Source organism: Chelonia mydas, chromosome 1 (genome assembly GCF_015237465.2).
Source record: "Chelonia mydas isolate rCheMyd1 chromosome 1, rCheMyd1.pri.v2, whole genome shotgun sequence".
Lineage (NCBI taxonomy): Eukaryota > Metazoa > Chordata > Testudines > Cheloniidae > Chelonia > Chelonia mydas.
The window spans coordinates 188,595,801-188,612,906 of record NC_057849.1 but is presented as its reverse complement, the minus strand read 5'-3'; the positions used below and the strand labels follow the sequence as shown (position 1 = coordinate 188,612,906).

Below are 17,106 nucleotides of genomic sequence, written 5' to 3'. Positions count from 1 at the left end.
TAAATGGGAGCGCCTTTGTCCGCAGTACGATGAATCCAGTGATATTGCTGAATATTTCCTCATCTTTGAGAGACACTGCACCCTTCATGCAATTCCTGATGATCACAAGATGACCACATTGGTAGCAAAATTGACTGGAAGAGCTCTGGACGTATTCAACAAGATGCCTATTGAGAATGCTTCTAACTATGGTAAATTTAAGGATTTGGTTTTGAAACAATTTCAAATTACACCTAAAACTTAGAGTAAAATTTACAGCCCTTAAGAGAGGGGCTGGACTAAGTAATGTGGCTTATGTAAACCAGATGAAGGATCTGTTGGATAAATAGGTCAAAGGCAGGGATGTAACTAGCTTTGAAGGGATGTGTGATTTGGTTGTCCAGGAGCAGTTCCTGACTATGACCAATAATGATGTAAAACATTGTTTATGGGATAAGAAAATGGACTCAGCAAAAAGTCTTGTTTCTTATGCTGATCAATACAAGCAGTCCCAGACCGTCAGAAAGGCAGGGCAAATTGGAACAAAACGGGTGGAGGTAGCAGAGAGGAACAACCCTGGTCGCAGTTTGGCTGGATACCAGAAGGGACACCGCAAGACTACACCCTACCACCAGTGGCAGCCCAAGGCCCCAGCTACACCCGAAGGAAAACCCCAGACACCTTATCGTCCCACCACACCATTCTCCAGCAACCCACCCCGTCCCAGTGACCAGTCAGCTGGGCGATGTTTTAAATGTAACAAGCTGGGAGCATGTAAAGGCCAACGGCCCCCAAACCCCAGTCGATTACAGTTCATTGCATCGGGGTCACACCAAAGGTCCTCAGGCCCAGATGCCTCCCAAATACCCTCAAAGCGAAGGGAAACTGAGAGTGTGGGCAGGAAGAAGGTTATCGCATGGAGGGACACTGGTGCACAAATGTCGGCTATCCACCAATCCTTAGTGGACCCCAACTTAATCAATCCAGAGGTCCAAGTGATGATTCAAACCTTCAAGTCAAACTCTTTTGAGTTGCCGACATCCACAGCCAGGCTAAGCAAGCCTTTGCACCTAGCTCTGTCCCTGAGCCTTCTGTAAGGGCCCCGTCTGCATGTTACCAAAGACCCAGACTGAGGTGGTGGAACTGGACCCCATGCCAACGTCTGCAACAGCAGTAGTGGATCCAGTTGCAGAGACCCAGCCAGAGCCAGGCCCAGAACTGGAACTGGCGAAGCAACCAACACCAGAACCCTGGTGCTTGCAACCCCGTCTACAACTGCAATGCCAGAGGGCACCACTGAGCCTGCCCTGGCAGCAGCAGATAAACTTACGGAAGAGGCTCAGCTGGAGCCTGAACCCCAACATAGTGCACCAGCGGAGAGCTGTTCACAGTCAGTGGAAACAGCCCTATCACCTGCATCGCTTCCAGAGGGACCAAGCCCAGGTCCACAACCCAATGAGGAACTGGTGTCTCCAGCATCAAGGGAACAGTTCCAGGCCGAGCAGGAAGCAGATGAAAGCCTCCAGAGAGCTTGGACAGCTGCCCGGAGCAACCCACCACCTCTCAGCTTTTCTAATCGATCCAGGTTTGTTGTAGAAAGAGGACTTCTGTACAAGGAAACTCTTTCTGGTGGACACCAGGAAGACTGGCATCCTCAGAGACAGTTGGTAGTTCCAACTAAGTACTGGGTACTTGAGCTTAGCCCACAATCATACTAGTGGCCATGCTGGGGTAAACAGGAACGAAGACGGTTTGGGGGAGTCCTTCCCCTGGGAGGGAATGGGTAAGGACGTTTCTACCTATGTCCGGTCTTGTGAGGTATGCCAACGAGTGGGGGGGGGAAAGCCCCAAGACCAGGTCAAAGCCCCTCTCCAACCACTCCCCATCATTAAGGTTCCCTTTCAGCAAGTAGCTATGGATATTCTGGGTCCTTTTCTGAAAGACACCCAAAGGAAAGCAGTACATACTGACTTTCATGGATTTTTGCCACCCGATGGCCCGAAGTAATAGCTCTAAGCAATACCAGGGCTAAAAGTGTGTGCCAGGCACTAATGGACATTTTTGCCAGGGTAGGTTGGCCCTCCGACATCCTTACAGATTTACATGGCAGGGACCATGAAAAGCCTGTGGGAAGCTCATGGGTTGAACCACTTGGTTGCCACCCCTTACCACCATCAAACAAATGGCCTGGTGGAGAAGTTTAATGGAACTTTGGGGGCCATGATACGTAAATTCGTAAATCAGCGTTCCAATGATTGGGTCCTAGTGTTGCAGAAGTTGCTCTTTGCCTGCAGGGCTGTACCACATCCCAGTTTAGGGTTTTCACCATTTAAACTTGCATACGGTCGTGAGGTTAGAGGGCAATTACAGTTGGTGAAGCAGCAATGGGAGGGTTTTACTCCTTTTGCAGGAACTAACTTTCTGGACTTTGTCAACCTACAAAACACCCTCCGAACCTCTTTAGCTCTTGCTAAAGAAAACCTAAAAAATGCTCAGGAAGAGCAAAAAGCGTGGTATGATAACCATGCCAGAAAGCATTCCTTCAAAGTAGGGGACCAGGTCATGGTCTTGAAGGCGCTCCAGGCCCATAAAATGGAAGCATCGTGGGAAGGGCCATTCACGGCCCAAGAGTGTCTGGGAGTTAACGATCTCATAGCATTCCTCACCTCCAACTGAAAGCCTAAGGTGTACCATATTAATTCTCTAAAGCTCGTTTATTCCAGAGAATTAAAGGTTTGTAAGTTTACAGCCCAGGGAGTAGATGACGCTGCATGGCCTGAAGGTGTCTACTACGAAGGAAAAAGTGATGGTGGCTTGGAAGAGGTGAGCCTCTCAATGAACCTCGGACATATGCAGTGACAGCAGCTCAAGGAGCTGTGCACTAGCTTCGCACCAATGTTCTCAGCCACCCCAGGACAGACTAAACGGGCATACCACTCCATTAACACATGTAATGTTCACCCAATTAGAGCCCAACCTTACCAGGTGTCTCTTCAAGCCAAAACTGCTATAAAACAGGAGATCCAGAACATGCTACAGATGGGTGTAATCTGCCCTTCTAACAGTGCATGGGCATCTCCAGTGGTTCTAGTTCCCAAACCAGATGGGGAGATACTCTTTTTGCATGGACTACCGTAAGCTAAATGCTGTAACTCGCCCAAACTACTATCCAGTGCCACGCACAGATGAGCTATTGGAGAAACTGGGATGTGCCCAGTTCATCTTTACTTTAGATTTAACCAAGGGTTACTGGCAAGTACCGCTGGATGAATCCTCCAAGGAAAGGTCAGCCTTCATCACCCATGTAGGACTGTATGAATTTAATGTGCTACCTTTCGGGCTGTGAAATGCACCCACCACTTTCCAAACACTTGTAGATGGTCTCTTAGCAGGATTGGGAGAATCTGCAGTCGCCTACCTTGACGATGTGGCCATCTTTTCTGATTCATGGACAAAACACCTGGAGCATCTGCAAAAAGTCTTTGAGCGCATAAGGGAGGCAGGACTAACTGTTAAGGCTAAGAAGTGTCAAATAGGCCTAAACAGAGTGACCCACCTTGGACACCTTGACCAGGTGGGTCAAGGAACTATCAACCCCCTACAGGCCAAAGTGAATGCTATCCAAAAGTGGCCTGTCCTAAAGTCAAAGAAACAGCTCCAATCCTTCTTAGGCTTGGCTGGATATTATAGGCGATTTGTACCGCACTACAGCCAAATCGCCGCCCCACTGACACACCTAACCAAAAAGAAACCGCCAAATCCAATTCAGTGGACTAAAAAGTGTCAGAAGGCCTTTAACCACCTTAAAGTAACACTCGTGTCTGACCCTGTGCTAAGGGCCCCAGGCTTTGACAAACCTTTCCTAGTAACCACAGATGCATCCAAGCGTGGTGTGGGAGCAATTTTAATGCAGGAAGAACTGGATCAAAAATTCCATCCTGTCACGTTTCTCAGCAAAAAAAACTGTCTAAGAGGGAAAGCCACTGGTCAATCAGCAAAAAGAAATGCTATGCCATCGTGTACGCTCTGGAAAAGCTACCCTCATGTTTGGGAATGGTGTTTCCGCCTTCAAACGGACCATGCTGCGCTGAAGTGGCTTCATACCATCAAGGACAATAACAAACTTCTTCGGTGGAGTTTCGCTCTCCAAAATTTTGATTTTGAAATACAGCATGTTTCAGGAGCTTCTAACAAGGTGGCTGATGCACTCTCCCATGAGTTTCCCAAAATTAACTGGTTAAAATCATCCTTGAAATGTGGAAATTGTTAGTTTTATATAATCGGTAGTATATCTAAAGGTGCGTGTGTCTTATTAACTCTGTTTTCTCCTAAAGTTCCAGGAAGAAATCACAGCCAGTGTGGTACACGCTGTCCAGCACCATCTGTGATTTGGGGGGAGTGTCATAACCATACAGCTAAGGGTAGCCTAGAATTCCTCCTTACTTGTAAGGGGTTAAGAAGCTCAAATAACATGGTTGGCACCTGACCAAAAGGACCAATGGGAAAAGAAGATGCTTTCAAATCTGGGGGGTGGAGGAGGGAGGCTTTGTTCGTGCTCCTTTATCTTTTGTTTTTAGTTGTGAATTTTTGCTGTGCTAAGAGGGAGGTTTATCCCTGTTTTTTTTGTAACTTTAAAGTTTTGCCTAGAGGTGAATCCTTTGTCTTTTAAATCTCATTATCCTGTAAAGTTACCTTCCATCCTAATTTTACAGAGGTGGTGCTTTTACTTTTTTTTTCTTTATTATAAACTTCTGTTTTTTAAATATCTGGTTAACCTATTTGGTTGGCAAATTATTGTCAAGCCTCCCCAGGAAAGGAGGTGAAGGGGTGGGGAGGGATATTTTTAGGGAACAGGAACTCCAAGTGGTCCTTTTTCTGAATCTTTGTCTAACTCACTTGGTAGTAAGAAAAGGAGTACTTGTGGCACCTTAGAGACTAACAAATTTATTTGAGCATAAGCTTTCGTGAGTTACAGCTCACTTCATTCACTGAATGCATCTGATGAAGTGAGCTGTAGCTCATGAAAGCTTATGCTCAAATAAATTTGTTAGACTCTAAGTTGCCACAAGAACTCCTTTTCTTTTTGTGGATACTAACACTGCTGTTACTCTGAAACCTGTCACTTGGTAGTGACAGCAGTACCCATCCAAGGACAAAAAAGCATTTGTAGCTTGGAAGTTTTTAAACTAAACTGGTAAAAATAAACTTAAGGGGTCTTTCATGCGGGTCCCCACATCTGTACTTTAAAGTTTAAAGTGGGGAGGGAACTCTTAACACCCTGACACTAAAGATAACCGCACACAACAGAAAGGCAAAGTTTTCCAATCTGGAGCCCAACCTTCTTTGCTTGCATCTGTCTGAATGATTAAAATTTTCAAGGTGGTTATACATTACTTGTTTACCTCATAATAAAATTGAGGTTAGCTGCATAACTTAGCATTGTCCAATTATTTAGAAAATGTCAGAAGAACATATTCCATTGTGCTTTAAATTTCCGGTTACAGAGAATCAAAACAGACCTGTTAAACAGAGCATACACTAGTCTTAACCAATCATTGTGCTGTTTCTTAATCTTCATAAAGAGTGATGTGTGCTTGCTTGAATTTGAGATTTCTGAGATGCAGTTCTTGATTTAGATATTGAAAGATTAGGCAGTGGGCCTAGTGTGAAGATTACAAAACAGTGTCTTACTAATTGGCTCTCATTTTGTGTTTGTTTTTTTTTTAATCCTGACTATTCAGTGTGTGACTGAATTTATTTCTTGAAAGTAAGTAACAACTAAAAATTGTTTAAAAAATATACAGAAGTAGATATTTCCTTTCAGAGATAATTTAAAAAGGGCTAAATATTCTCCTTCAGTGTCAGCAAACAGAATTCCGTGGCCTTATGCTTGTGTTGTATCAGAAAGTGAAATGGACTACCAAGTGAACTCTCTGAATTTTGAACAAAAACCTGTTGAATATTGTATTTGGTGGGAGTGGTGAATAATGAAGAGGACATGTCATCAGGATGTGTGTGGTACAAGCAAACAGGGTTTCAGTATTGCCAAATGTAAGACCTCCATGTAGGAGGGGGAAAATGTAGGCCATATTTCAAGGATGGAGTCCTCCATTCTTGGAAAAACACTGAGTCTGAAAGACATGGGGATTATGGTGGATAATTAGCTGAACATGAGCTCGCAGTGTCCAAAAAGGCCAATACTTGGAGGCTTTAATAGGGGGGTGTTGATTAGGAGTAGGAACGTTCTGTTATCTCTGCAGTTGGCACTGGTGTGACCACTAGTGGAATACCATGTCCAGTACATCGGTGCCCACATCAAGGAGGTTGTTAATAAATTGGAGGGGGTTTAGAGAAGAGCGGGAATGAAGGATTAGAAAATATGCCTTTGCAGAGAACTAAGGTAGTGTAGCTTATGAAAAAAAGTGCTTTGACTACTGGTAGACATGTATTCCACTTCTGATGTGCATGCACCCCATATACTGAAGATCAGAATTCTTTGCTAGCAGTGTCCATTGGTCACATCTCTTCCTCTGACCTCAAGCCCCTTCCCCTTCATGGGGGAAAAAGAGGGTAGAGGGACCAACTGATCCTCAGTTCCTTTCAACTGCTAATTACTGTAAGACAGACCCAGTTAGCAGTGTTTACTTTTTTCCTGTCAAACGTTTTATTACGATTTTTCTAGCTGAATATTTTATTACTATTTTGTAAATGGTTAATTATTTAGTCTAGGTATTAAGTGTAGTGTGTGTGTGAAGTAGTTTTTAGCTTTCTCTAGGTTTTATTGTTTGCCTTAAACCAGTGGTTCTCAACTCTGGTTCGCCGCTCCAGGCCAATGAGGCCCTGCACATCCCTCGGCCCACGTCGCTTTCTTCAGCCCCCATTGGCCTGGAGCGGTGAACCGCGGCCAGTGGGAGCCGCGATCAGCCGAACGTGCGAATGCAACAGGTAAACAAACCAGCCTGGCCCGCTAGGGGCTTTCCCTGAACAAGCGGTGGACCAGAGTTGAGAACCGCTGCCTTACACCATAGTGTGATGTGGGGACATAACCCACTGGACTTAAAATTTTGGGAGTTCTGTGGGGCTGTTAAACCCATTAGTGACTCGCATTCAAGGTATTGTTACTGTTTACTCGGGAGACGTGTTTAAATAAAAAGAGTAAGGACAGTAAAATAGTCACTAAGGGGGCAACTAAATGTAGGGACAACAGGATGAATTTGTTCATTTTAGAGAAAGCTGTGAAGCCAGTCTTAAAACCAAATGGAAGACAAAATCTCCTAGTCCCAGACAGTCATCAAAAAGGGTCCTGGCAACTGCATTATGTCCAGGCTCCGCCTGTTCCATCCTCTGTACTGCAAACAGTGACTGTCATTGCTCACCTCTGAAGTACAGAGGAAAATTCCCTCAAAAGATTTTCTCAGAAAAGAAAAGACAGATGGTTCACCTCTTTCTATCTCCAGGAAGAAACAGTGTTCTGAAAGCAGCAACTGGCTCTTTATTTTGGCAGGAAGTAACTTGGAAAACTTGTTGATTGTTATCTGCACCCAAGCAGAGCACTGCTGCAGCTGTCAGTCTGCTGCTAGCACCTATGCTCTTGGCACTGGGTCAGTTTTTTCAGCTGCCTGCGGCATCAGCTTGTTTTGTGCCAGGCCAGTTACAGCCCCCTACAGGGCTGACTTGCTTAGTGCAGGCATCCTCAGAGAAGCTGATGCTTGTACTTGTATCTGGAGGCTGTTGCTGCTTTTAACATATCAGCTCTGGCTCTTCTAGCTGTAGAGCTACTAATGCCATTATTAATATCGCCAGGTCAACTTATGGAGCAGCACCACTTGAAACCAGTGTGTACAGCATGGAGTCATTTGGCAGTTTTCATGCAACCTGACATGACTTTGTCAGGAGTTTCTGTTAATCAGGAAGTGCTTTCAAGGTCATCTGGGTGGTGTTGTGGTAGGCCTTTTTCAGTGGATAATTCTCAGATGTTCACACAAGCAGCTCCTTGCCCCCTTAAAATAAAGATCATGGGTATTCCTCTTTAAAGCTCTTTTCATAGTTGGAATATTTTACCCTCTTACCCTTCAGTGTCTTTTTTTTTTTTTTATGACCCATACATATTAGTGTGTCCAGTAAGATACAGGTAAAAACATGTTAGTTCAAAATCTCCTTCCTCTCTCTCCCCCCCCCCCCCCCCCCCCCCCCCAATCTATACTTGTTTTATCCATATGAACAAACTGCTTGGCCTCACTGGTCCCCATGGCCATATCCTAAATCAGAACCTCCTTCAGTTTCGGTTTCTAGCGTTAGATCTCCTTCACCGTAGGATCCACCTATCATGCAAAAGCATTCACAGCAATCTGTTCATATTACTGAGACAGACTCTTCTCCATGTCTGTCTCTGTATGAACGTATAAATCGGCAACAAGTTTCTGAAACAATTCCAGAGCATATTCCATTCTTTTCTCAGAATGAGGCTCTAGCTCTTCGTCAGATAATTATGGGTTATTTCAGGGCTTAGTCGGCAGAATGGTGGATGCTTTGTAGATCATGGTTCAGCCTGTTCAAGGAAAAGGACGTAATATTTTACTCTTGGCGTACATCGTTGTGAAAGGCTTTCGTTTCCTGTAAGTGAAGCCTTATTAAAATCAACCTAACGATTATGGCAGACTACAGTGTCTATATTGCCCACCTACAAGAAAATTGGAAAAAAGGTATTGAGTCCCTTCCACAGGCTTAGAATATTTCTATATGCATCCTGATCCAGGGTCTTTGGTGGTGACCACTGCACAAGAGAAGTCAAAATGTACGTTCTTTAGGACTACTGCAAAGGAGTTGTTGAGATTGGACATTTTAAGAAAATGGTATTTGTTGGCTAGCCTTCAATTTGGCATAGTGAATTATCAGACCCTTCTGTCACATTTATGATTACTTTACGTGGAGCAGAGTTACTGAGGACAGGTCTACGCTACAGGGTTCAGTCGACCTAAGCTACGCAACTCCAGCTACTTGAATAATATAGCTGGAGTCAATGTAGCTTAGGTCAATCTTTTGCTGTGTCTACTCGGCGCTGGGTCAACAGGAGAAACTCTCCTGTCGACTTACCTTATGCTGCTTGTTCCAGTGGAGTACTGTAACTAATGGGAGAGCGATCAGCAGTCGATTTAGCAGGTCTTCTCTAGACCTGCTAAATCGACCCCCTGGTGGATCGATCACCATGCATCAATCCCCCGGTAAGTGAAGACAAGCCTTGAGTATGTTGATAAACTTTTGATCACACCTTGGAGAGTTGTTTATGGAGAATCAGATAATTGCTAAAACCTCCCTACAAGTCTCAATTGATGCTTCTGATAAGGCATCGAGAGCACCAACAGTTACTGTGTGGTGTTCGTCATGGCTCCATCCTCTGTTACTAAGGGATGTTCAAACTATGTTGAAAGACCTCTCCTTTGAAGAGTCTTCTACTCTGATCTAAAACTTAATGACTCATTAGCTATGTTAAGACTCTGGTGCCACATTACTGTCATTAGGCATCTACCTTTCCCAATATAAAAAGCAGTTTAATATTATACTTAACCAACACAGCATTTCATTACTCCTTTCTATCATCCTTATCAAAGAATATTCAATTTCTGTAAGAGGATAGATAGACATGACGGAGGTCTTTTTCAACTTTGAATGCTGCTAAGGTGGCTCAGTCATTTTGATGTGTATGTTGAGAGCTGCCAGCCAATTTGGGTCTGCTTTCAGGGACATGCACAGCGGCCCCACCTCTCTCCAGAGAAGCTGCCTGGAGCTCCCAAGGAGGCTGCATGGTGAAGGGTGCCGATCCCTTCTGCGACCACAAGCGCAAACACCATGGTGATGCATTGCATTGCTGTTGGTAACAGCTATTCAGGAGAAACAGCTGGGCACCGCAGGGAGGGGACACTGCTTTGCCTCCCCCAATTCTCTACCTGTGCTATGTAGGCTGTTGTGGCTGGAAAAAAAATCCACTGGTGGCTGCATTTAAGAAACGCTGTTCTATGTACAGTGACAGAAAAAATTGGCATGGCCCTTGAGGATGAGCTCTGTTCTTAATTTCTAAAACTAATTGTCTTGGTCTTGAACACTTGATGGAGTTGTAAGTATTGTAGAACTTTTAATAAAAGCAGTGAGGTGTCTGGCACACCCAAAGAAGCTAATTTGTAAAACAGTGGATTGGGACTAAGTGGTGATAAATGGTGGAGTGAAAGTTAGTAGTGTAGACAAGTATTAAGCAGAAGAAAGCAGGACAGACTCTAGCTGAGATAAGACATAAACAGTTCTGACTGGCTATTGCCTGTTAGGAACTTCCCTGAACACTAAGGGCTTGGTTACACTTGCGAGCTAGAGCGCATTAAAGCAGTCCCAGGCGCCCTTGTTCAATACGCGTCCACACTGGCAAGGCACGTAAAGCGCTCTGACTCCATGGCTAGAGCGCTCCTCGTACTCCAACTCCACGAGAAGATTAATGCTTGGTGTCCCTTGGCTGAAATGCCCGGTCGTCAGTGTGAACGAGGTGTTGCATTACTGTGCTCTGATCAGCCTCCGGAAACGTCCCATAATCCCCTTAAGTCAAGTGGCCACTCTTGTCATTGTTTTGGAATCGCTGCAGGAATGCGGATACGCCCTTTGAAAGCTCCGTTTCTGACAGCCGGCTGCTTATCTGCTCCAAGACAAAGCAAGCCATTTGTGTGGAATGCTGTGTTGGGGGGCGGGGTCTGCTGCTGTCTGAACCTACAAGACAGCATGCTGACATGCTCTCAGCCCCCCTAAAACCCACTCTCTCTCTCTCCCTGTCACACCCCACACCCCATTTGAAAAGCAGGTTACAGCCACTTGCATGCTGGGATAGCTACCACAATGCACTACTCTCTGTGGCCGTTGCAAGAGCTGCTAATGTGGCCATGCCACTGCACTTACAGCTGTCAGTGTGGACAGATTGCAGCGCTTTCCCTATTGTGCTCTACGAAGGCTGGTTTAACTCAAAGCACTCTACATCTGCAAGTTAGCCATGCCCTTAGACAAGATAGAAGTTAAAGAAAAGAGTCTTTTGGTGGATGACAAAAGTTAAATGTCTGACTTGGCCACAGACTTATCATATGGCATTGGACATTTCACTTGCACTCTTTTTTTAATCGGTAAATGTTGGTTAACATTGATTTCACCATAGATGCACAGACTGACAAAAATATGCCTGTTGATTACAATTTATGGATAGGTAAAGTAAGAAAAATGCTGTTTAGGAACTTATTAGAGTTTGATTTAAGGATATTTACATTTTGTTTTGACATGTGACTTTTACAATGTGTGTTAGATGATTACAAAGCTTCAACTGTTTGAAATTCAACATCTATTCATTATATAATTGTCATGACACCTTCATAATTTCATGCAAATATGAACATTAAAATTGATCTTTATTTTTTTTAAAAGGTTTAAACACAGTTCTTCAGTTATAAAAACATAAAAATAAATTTCTGCCAAATCTAGCTGAATGTTGGTAATGAAGTACATTACTCAGCATGGGAACCCGGGATCTGGTTTTCCTCTTCTGTGCACCAATCCCTAAAACCTGCCTCCAGGGAAGTATAATGCATTAGAGTAATAAACTAATTAAGGTTTTAAATGAAATGCAAGAATTACAGCTAAAGTGAATAAGTGTCTTTAGATTTGATACTCGTGTTTGATGAAACTCAACTAACATAACATTTCTTTTTTTTAGGTGCCTTGGCTGGACCAGTTGTTGATCCACATGTAACAGCAGTTTGGGGGAAGAATGTCACCCTGAAATGCATAATTGAAATAAATGAAACAATAACACAAATCTCATGGGAGAAGGTACATGGTAAAAGTACACAGACCATTGCTGTTCATCATCCTGAATATGGGTTTTCTGTTCAAGGAGAATACCAAGGAAGAGTGTCGTTTAAGAACTACTCACTCACGGATGCAACTATCATCCTAAACAATATAAGCTTCTCTGATTCAGGAGAATATGTATGCAAAGCAGTTACATTCCCACTAGGAAATGCTCAGTCATCAACAACTGTAACTGTTCTGGGTATGTTTGCTTCTTAATTTTATATATATATATATTTTTTTACCCCACTATTTTACCCCCCCCCCCAAAAAAAAAAAAAAAAAAAAGCTAAACAAACTTCATAGGACTTGACTACATGGAGACATTATGTGTGCCAAGCTAGGGTCTGAATCTACAGCACGCTATCTTGCCACGTACTGATTGGCTGTGTTTATCTTCCTACTGTGCACTGAAAGTTCAGTAGTGGGGTTTGACAAATGTTTCAAATATTGTTAGTAGGCTCCAGCTTCGTAAGGAAGTGATCAAGTTTTTTAATGCTGTGATTTACAAAAGTGTATAACTTATTCTTCTGACACAGGTTTACTTTAACAATCCTCATGGCTGACTTAAGACAACACAGAGCAGGTGTTGTTATGCAGTATTAGTTGATTCGTGAAGGTTTTTTGGTAGATGTAGCCGCATCCATGAGAGGGCTACAAGCCTTTTTGATTCCAAGTCATTCTTAGTGGTTTGGGGAGGACTTACATATTTTAAATCGGAAAATCCAAGCACTCTGTCAAATAATCCAAAAGATGAGAATAGTGTGTATGTTAAAAATAATAATAATAAAAAAAGTAGGTAATATAGTTGGGCCTTTAGCTGCAAGAAGGAGAAAATAAACATTGAGTGATGAAATTAATATACTGGGCAGTGCTTACTGAGTGAAGAGAGTCTCTGATGGATTGCGATAGGCTGAGATGAAATTGCTGCTACTTCAAATGTTTGACAAAAATGTGCTAAAATAGTGTAGTTAATTAAAGTTCACATTCTAGTATGTTTTAAAAATAAACTGCGCATGAATGGGAGAAATTTCAAGCATTTTTATTTATAAGCTTTCTTCTCAAATTTTAGAAACAATTGAACTAAAAGCAAAAAACAATTTAACAAAGCTTGTCCTGAAATTTTGAATAAATAATACAGCTGTTGACTTGAATGGAAAAATCAATATGTAATTTAAAGGAGCTCTGTTAAGGATGTTTCAGGTGTATTGATCTGATGAGCTACTAAATGACTATAGGAAGGCTTTTGATGGTGAAATAAGTAAATTGCTGTGTACTATTTTAAAAAGAAACTTAATGGCTCATTAAAGGATTAAGGAGGGCGGTCCAGCAAGTATGAAGTAATTCATTTTTTTCCAAAAAATTGGGTATTTTAAAATGCTTGAAGTAAAAACTTAACTGGGGCCTTGTCTTACTAATCCACATTCTTATGTTTTCTTATTTGTTTAATATTAATGCCATGAACAATAGTTAAAATGAGATTAGTTTACTTATAAATTAGTAATTTTAACTAAAACTCTGACTAGAGATACATACATGGAAGAAAAAAGTGTAGACAAACCCTCACCAACGTGAGGTGAAACTCACGAAAGCTTATGCTCAAATTTGTTAGTCTCTAAGGTGCCACTAGTACTTCTTTTCTTTTTGTTTCCGTTCTGTAAGTAACTTTGCTCTTGGGTGTAACAACTTTTTTGTAAAAAAGACCACTGTACTTAAGCAAAATAAAAATATTTTCTGAAACCACTATTAATATGATGGAGAAATACCTGAAAATAGGTGAATAATATATCTTTAAACATTTTCGGCAATAATGTTAGTTTTAATACACAAGGGACATGTTTGTGGCAATGACTGTAACATAGCTCTAGAATTAATTTTTTTGGTATTTGTCTCCCAGTTACTCTACTAGCACAGTAAGTCTCAGAACTGCTTCTGTGAAATATGAACTATTGTTTTCATTGTGTGATGCTGTTTTTTTACAGCTTGGATTTGAAGTAACATGTTTCTAGTTTCTCAGCTTTTTTCTTCAGTAAAGAATTAAGTTAAAAGGTTGAATGAGTAAAGAGTTCCGTGTTAAGTAAGGTACAAAAGAATTGCTTGTCAGCTGAAGATCTCTGTTGGTGAGGATTGGGGCACCTTGAAAAATAGTTGGATATGAAGCAATTGTTTGTCGTAAGGGCAATCAAAAAGGCGTTTGCCCTTCAGACTGTCATTGTAAGGACAGACAAGGCAATGATAATGGCTTAGATGGTGCATTGTAGAATACCCATGAGACAGATGATGTGTGGGTAGAAAGTCTCTGGGACTACAGTAACATGAAGAACAATACATGTGTTGAGTTTAGACCTGATACAGGTCATGCTACTTTTTGACTTTAACCTGTAGCTGATGGACAGGTTTTTGAGAGATGTGAACTTGGGAACCTTTGACTTGACCAGTAAAGTGAGATGTCCTTAAATATTGGTGGAGTTAAAGTATTACCATGTGTTGTCAGACAAAGGACTCTTCTCCAAAGTCCTGTCTTAAATCACAAATCCGGCAGCCTCTGAGCAATTCCTACATGCTTTCCAGACAGGCTGTGAAAAGCACTTGACTCTCTCAAGTACTAATTTTTTTTAGCTGCTGCTCTTAACCTGGGAAAGTGTTAAAATGAGTTATCAATAGGTACCATCCATTCATCAGGAATGCAATGTTTGATCAAGTCTTGATGTATTACTGAGATCTGTTCCTTCCTCCCTTTGTCTGTGTGGACTGTAGAATAGTCTATTACTGCCTAAGCCTTAATTTATTGTGCTTTGTTCCTATTAGGTGTTAGGTGAGTTTGTTACATTGCACTGTAAGCCCCCCAAACCCCTCTCTCAAGAATTGGGCATTTAAGTCTCTCCCATGCTTTCTTTTCTTCCTAAGGTTTCCTGTAGGCTTCATCTTGAGCAGGATGGTTCCTAGCTTCAATCTTGATACTTTTCTCGAGGAAATCTCTGCCTCAAAAGTGTTTTGCCTACTTGAAATATTAGTTGCCTCACTCGAACTGGATTTTACCAAATCATTGAGTTTTGACTTGAGCTATTTAGTAGTCTTAAGAAAAAATGTCACCAATCTAGTAGTATTCAATGGATCAGAAAGCTTAAAAGCTGTTAGAATTGTAAGGGAGTTTAGAAAACAAGTGATAAATTTAAAAGGAATGGTTTTCTCCTGTAAAAAAGATATATATATATATATATATATATATATATATATATATATATATATATATATATATATATGGCCTCTATTTGATCTCTGAACAATAAATTCCATATACATTTTGTATAGATTTACTGCTTTGAGCAATTCTGTTCATGGTTGTGTTGTCTTGTAGCTTTTCTTCACCTCTTGAATTTCTGCGGTGGAACGTATTGCTCTTAAGATGCAAGCATATGGAAGATAGAGAGATGTATTATCAAAGGTGTTCCATTTTTTGGCAATGTGCTGTTTCAGACCCAAAAGCAATAGTTCTTCCACATGTGGGTGCACACATGTAAATAATTTTTTGTCATTTTCATAGTGTAGTTCGGTATCATAAACTTCCTCCCTGGTTAAGGGACACAATTGCTTGTCACCTAGGGACTATGCCAAGGATCCCAGGCTTCAAGAACTGTCACATGCTCATTCCTTTTCCATTAGCGACGAGTATTAATGGCGTCTCTACTGTCTGAGTGAGGCACACATTTCAGTGAAGCGCAGCATCTGTAAGGCCTTTCTACCCAGAACTAGAGTAGCCTGTGAGCCTCATCTCTGCAAGGTCCTTATAGAAGAGGTAATGAGGCCCCTGGTGCACTTGGATCCTGGCCAAGTAGCTTGCCCTGTACAGTGGCCTCGACTAATATGTAGTGCCCTCTGAGCAAGTGCCATTGTGTGGAGCTGTTGGCACTGAAGCCTAAGGACAATCCCCACCACAAGAGTAAGAAACACTCTCTCATGGACATAACAGCAGATCCACATAGTGGACTGTTTATAAGAGATTAGTTCCCTCCCCTACCTGTACTAGGTCAGGTAAGATGCAGCACTTGGATCCAGCAGAACCAAAGCTGATTTTCTTCCTCCCCCTCCCCCCTGCTACCCCCCCGGCTCGGGGATAAAGCAAAGAAGAAGCAGGAACTGTTGGTAGTGTACCAGTGGTGACCTCGGTTCTGGGACACTTAAGAGCATCAGTCTACAAGCATAGCTCCGGATGCTCCATCACTGCTGCCTCGCCAGCATGCTGACCCAGGTCCCTTTGGAGTCTCAATAGGCACCCCATGGACTCAGGATGTAGAGACTTTCCTAACATCAGAGGAGGTACGCCTGCTGTATCTGCAGTGTCCACTCCCCAAAGAATGGACCAGCCCATGAGATATCCCCACACCTGAGGATGAACTGCTGTTCCTGCTATGGGAGAGGCCCCTTTCCTGTCCATTGGACCGAGCTCTCTGGTACTGACAGTCCTAGCCGTTTCTGACAAGTGATAGCTTGACTTTTAAGTTAATACCGACTACTGTAAGAATTATTTTCTTTTAAATATAAACTGCAGTAGAGATGCTCTGGACACCTAAGTTCACATAATGTTGGGCAGTTGGATATTCTCCATTAGTATCTTGCAGCATGGGAGTGAAATCAATCTCTTATTTGTAACAGGCTTAACATTCATAAGTAGACTACATTTCCTTGCACTTAAAAGTTTGATTTCTTCGTAGGCTTCCCTTAATGTATACGAGTTCAGCCTTCCTTGATGCCATTGCTTCTTGGGCATCTCTCAGGTCTTTCCTGATGTTGGGTTTTTGCATGTTGATTGTCTCAGTAGATATGTTTAAAAAAAAAAAAAGAGAGCTTAGTTCTGACTAGTAAAAAGAATGTTTTATGGCCAGAGCATAATGCTGCAAGCCACACTGTTAACTACCAAAGAAAGTAGGCTAAAGGACATAACGTGGTCTGATTTGCTTAATAGCTTGTGGAGCAAGTATCTTTAGTACTGCTTGCTCTTTAACCAAAAACAAACAAACAAAACCCCTCCCCCGTATCTATGAAACTGGCTAGATGATAGCACTTCAGGTACACAACAAAGAAGATTTGGGTTCTAAGACGACACTGGAGATGTGTAGTTGTAAATAAGTGCATCATACATTCCTATAAGTGTGTGTGTGTGGTTAAAAAAAAAAAAAAAAAAAAACCTGAAAAAATGTCAGTTAAGCTACAGAATTGCTTAAGTAATTGTGTAAAATATAGTCTCTCTTCCTGGTT

At 42.2% G+C, this 17,106-nt stretch overlaps 1 protein-coding gene across 3 annotated transcripts in view; it reads left to right on the top strand.

Moving 5' to 3' along the window:
* Positions 1 to 17,106, top strand: part of NECTIN3 (nectin cell adhesion molecule 3) — a 122,667-nt gene that overhangs the window by 27,427 nt on the left and 78,134 nt on the right. For all 3 annotated transcript variants that reach the window (XM_037907406.2, XM_037907411.2, XM_037907398.2), the window contains exon 2: positions 11,714 to 12,052. In XM_037907406.2, coding sequence (XP_037763334.1) covers positions 11,714 to 12,052 — 339 coding nt within the window. The remainder of the gene's footprint in view (positions 1 to 11,713; positions 12,053 to 17,106) is intronic.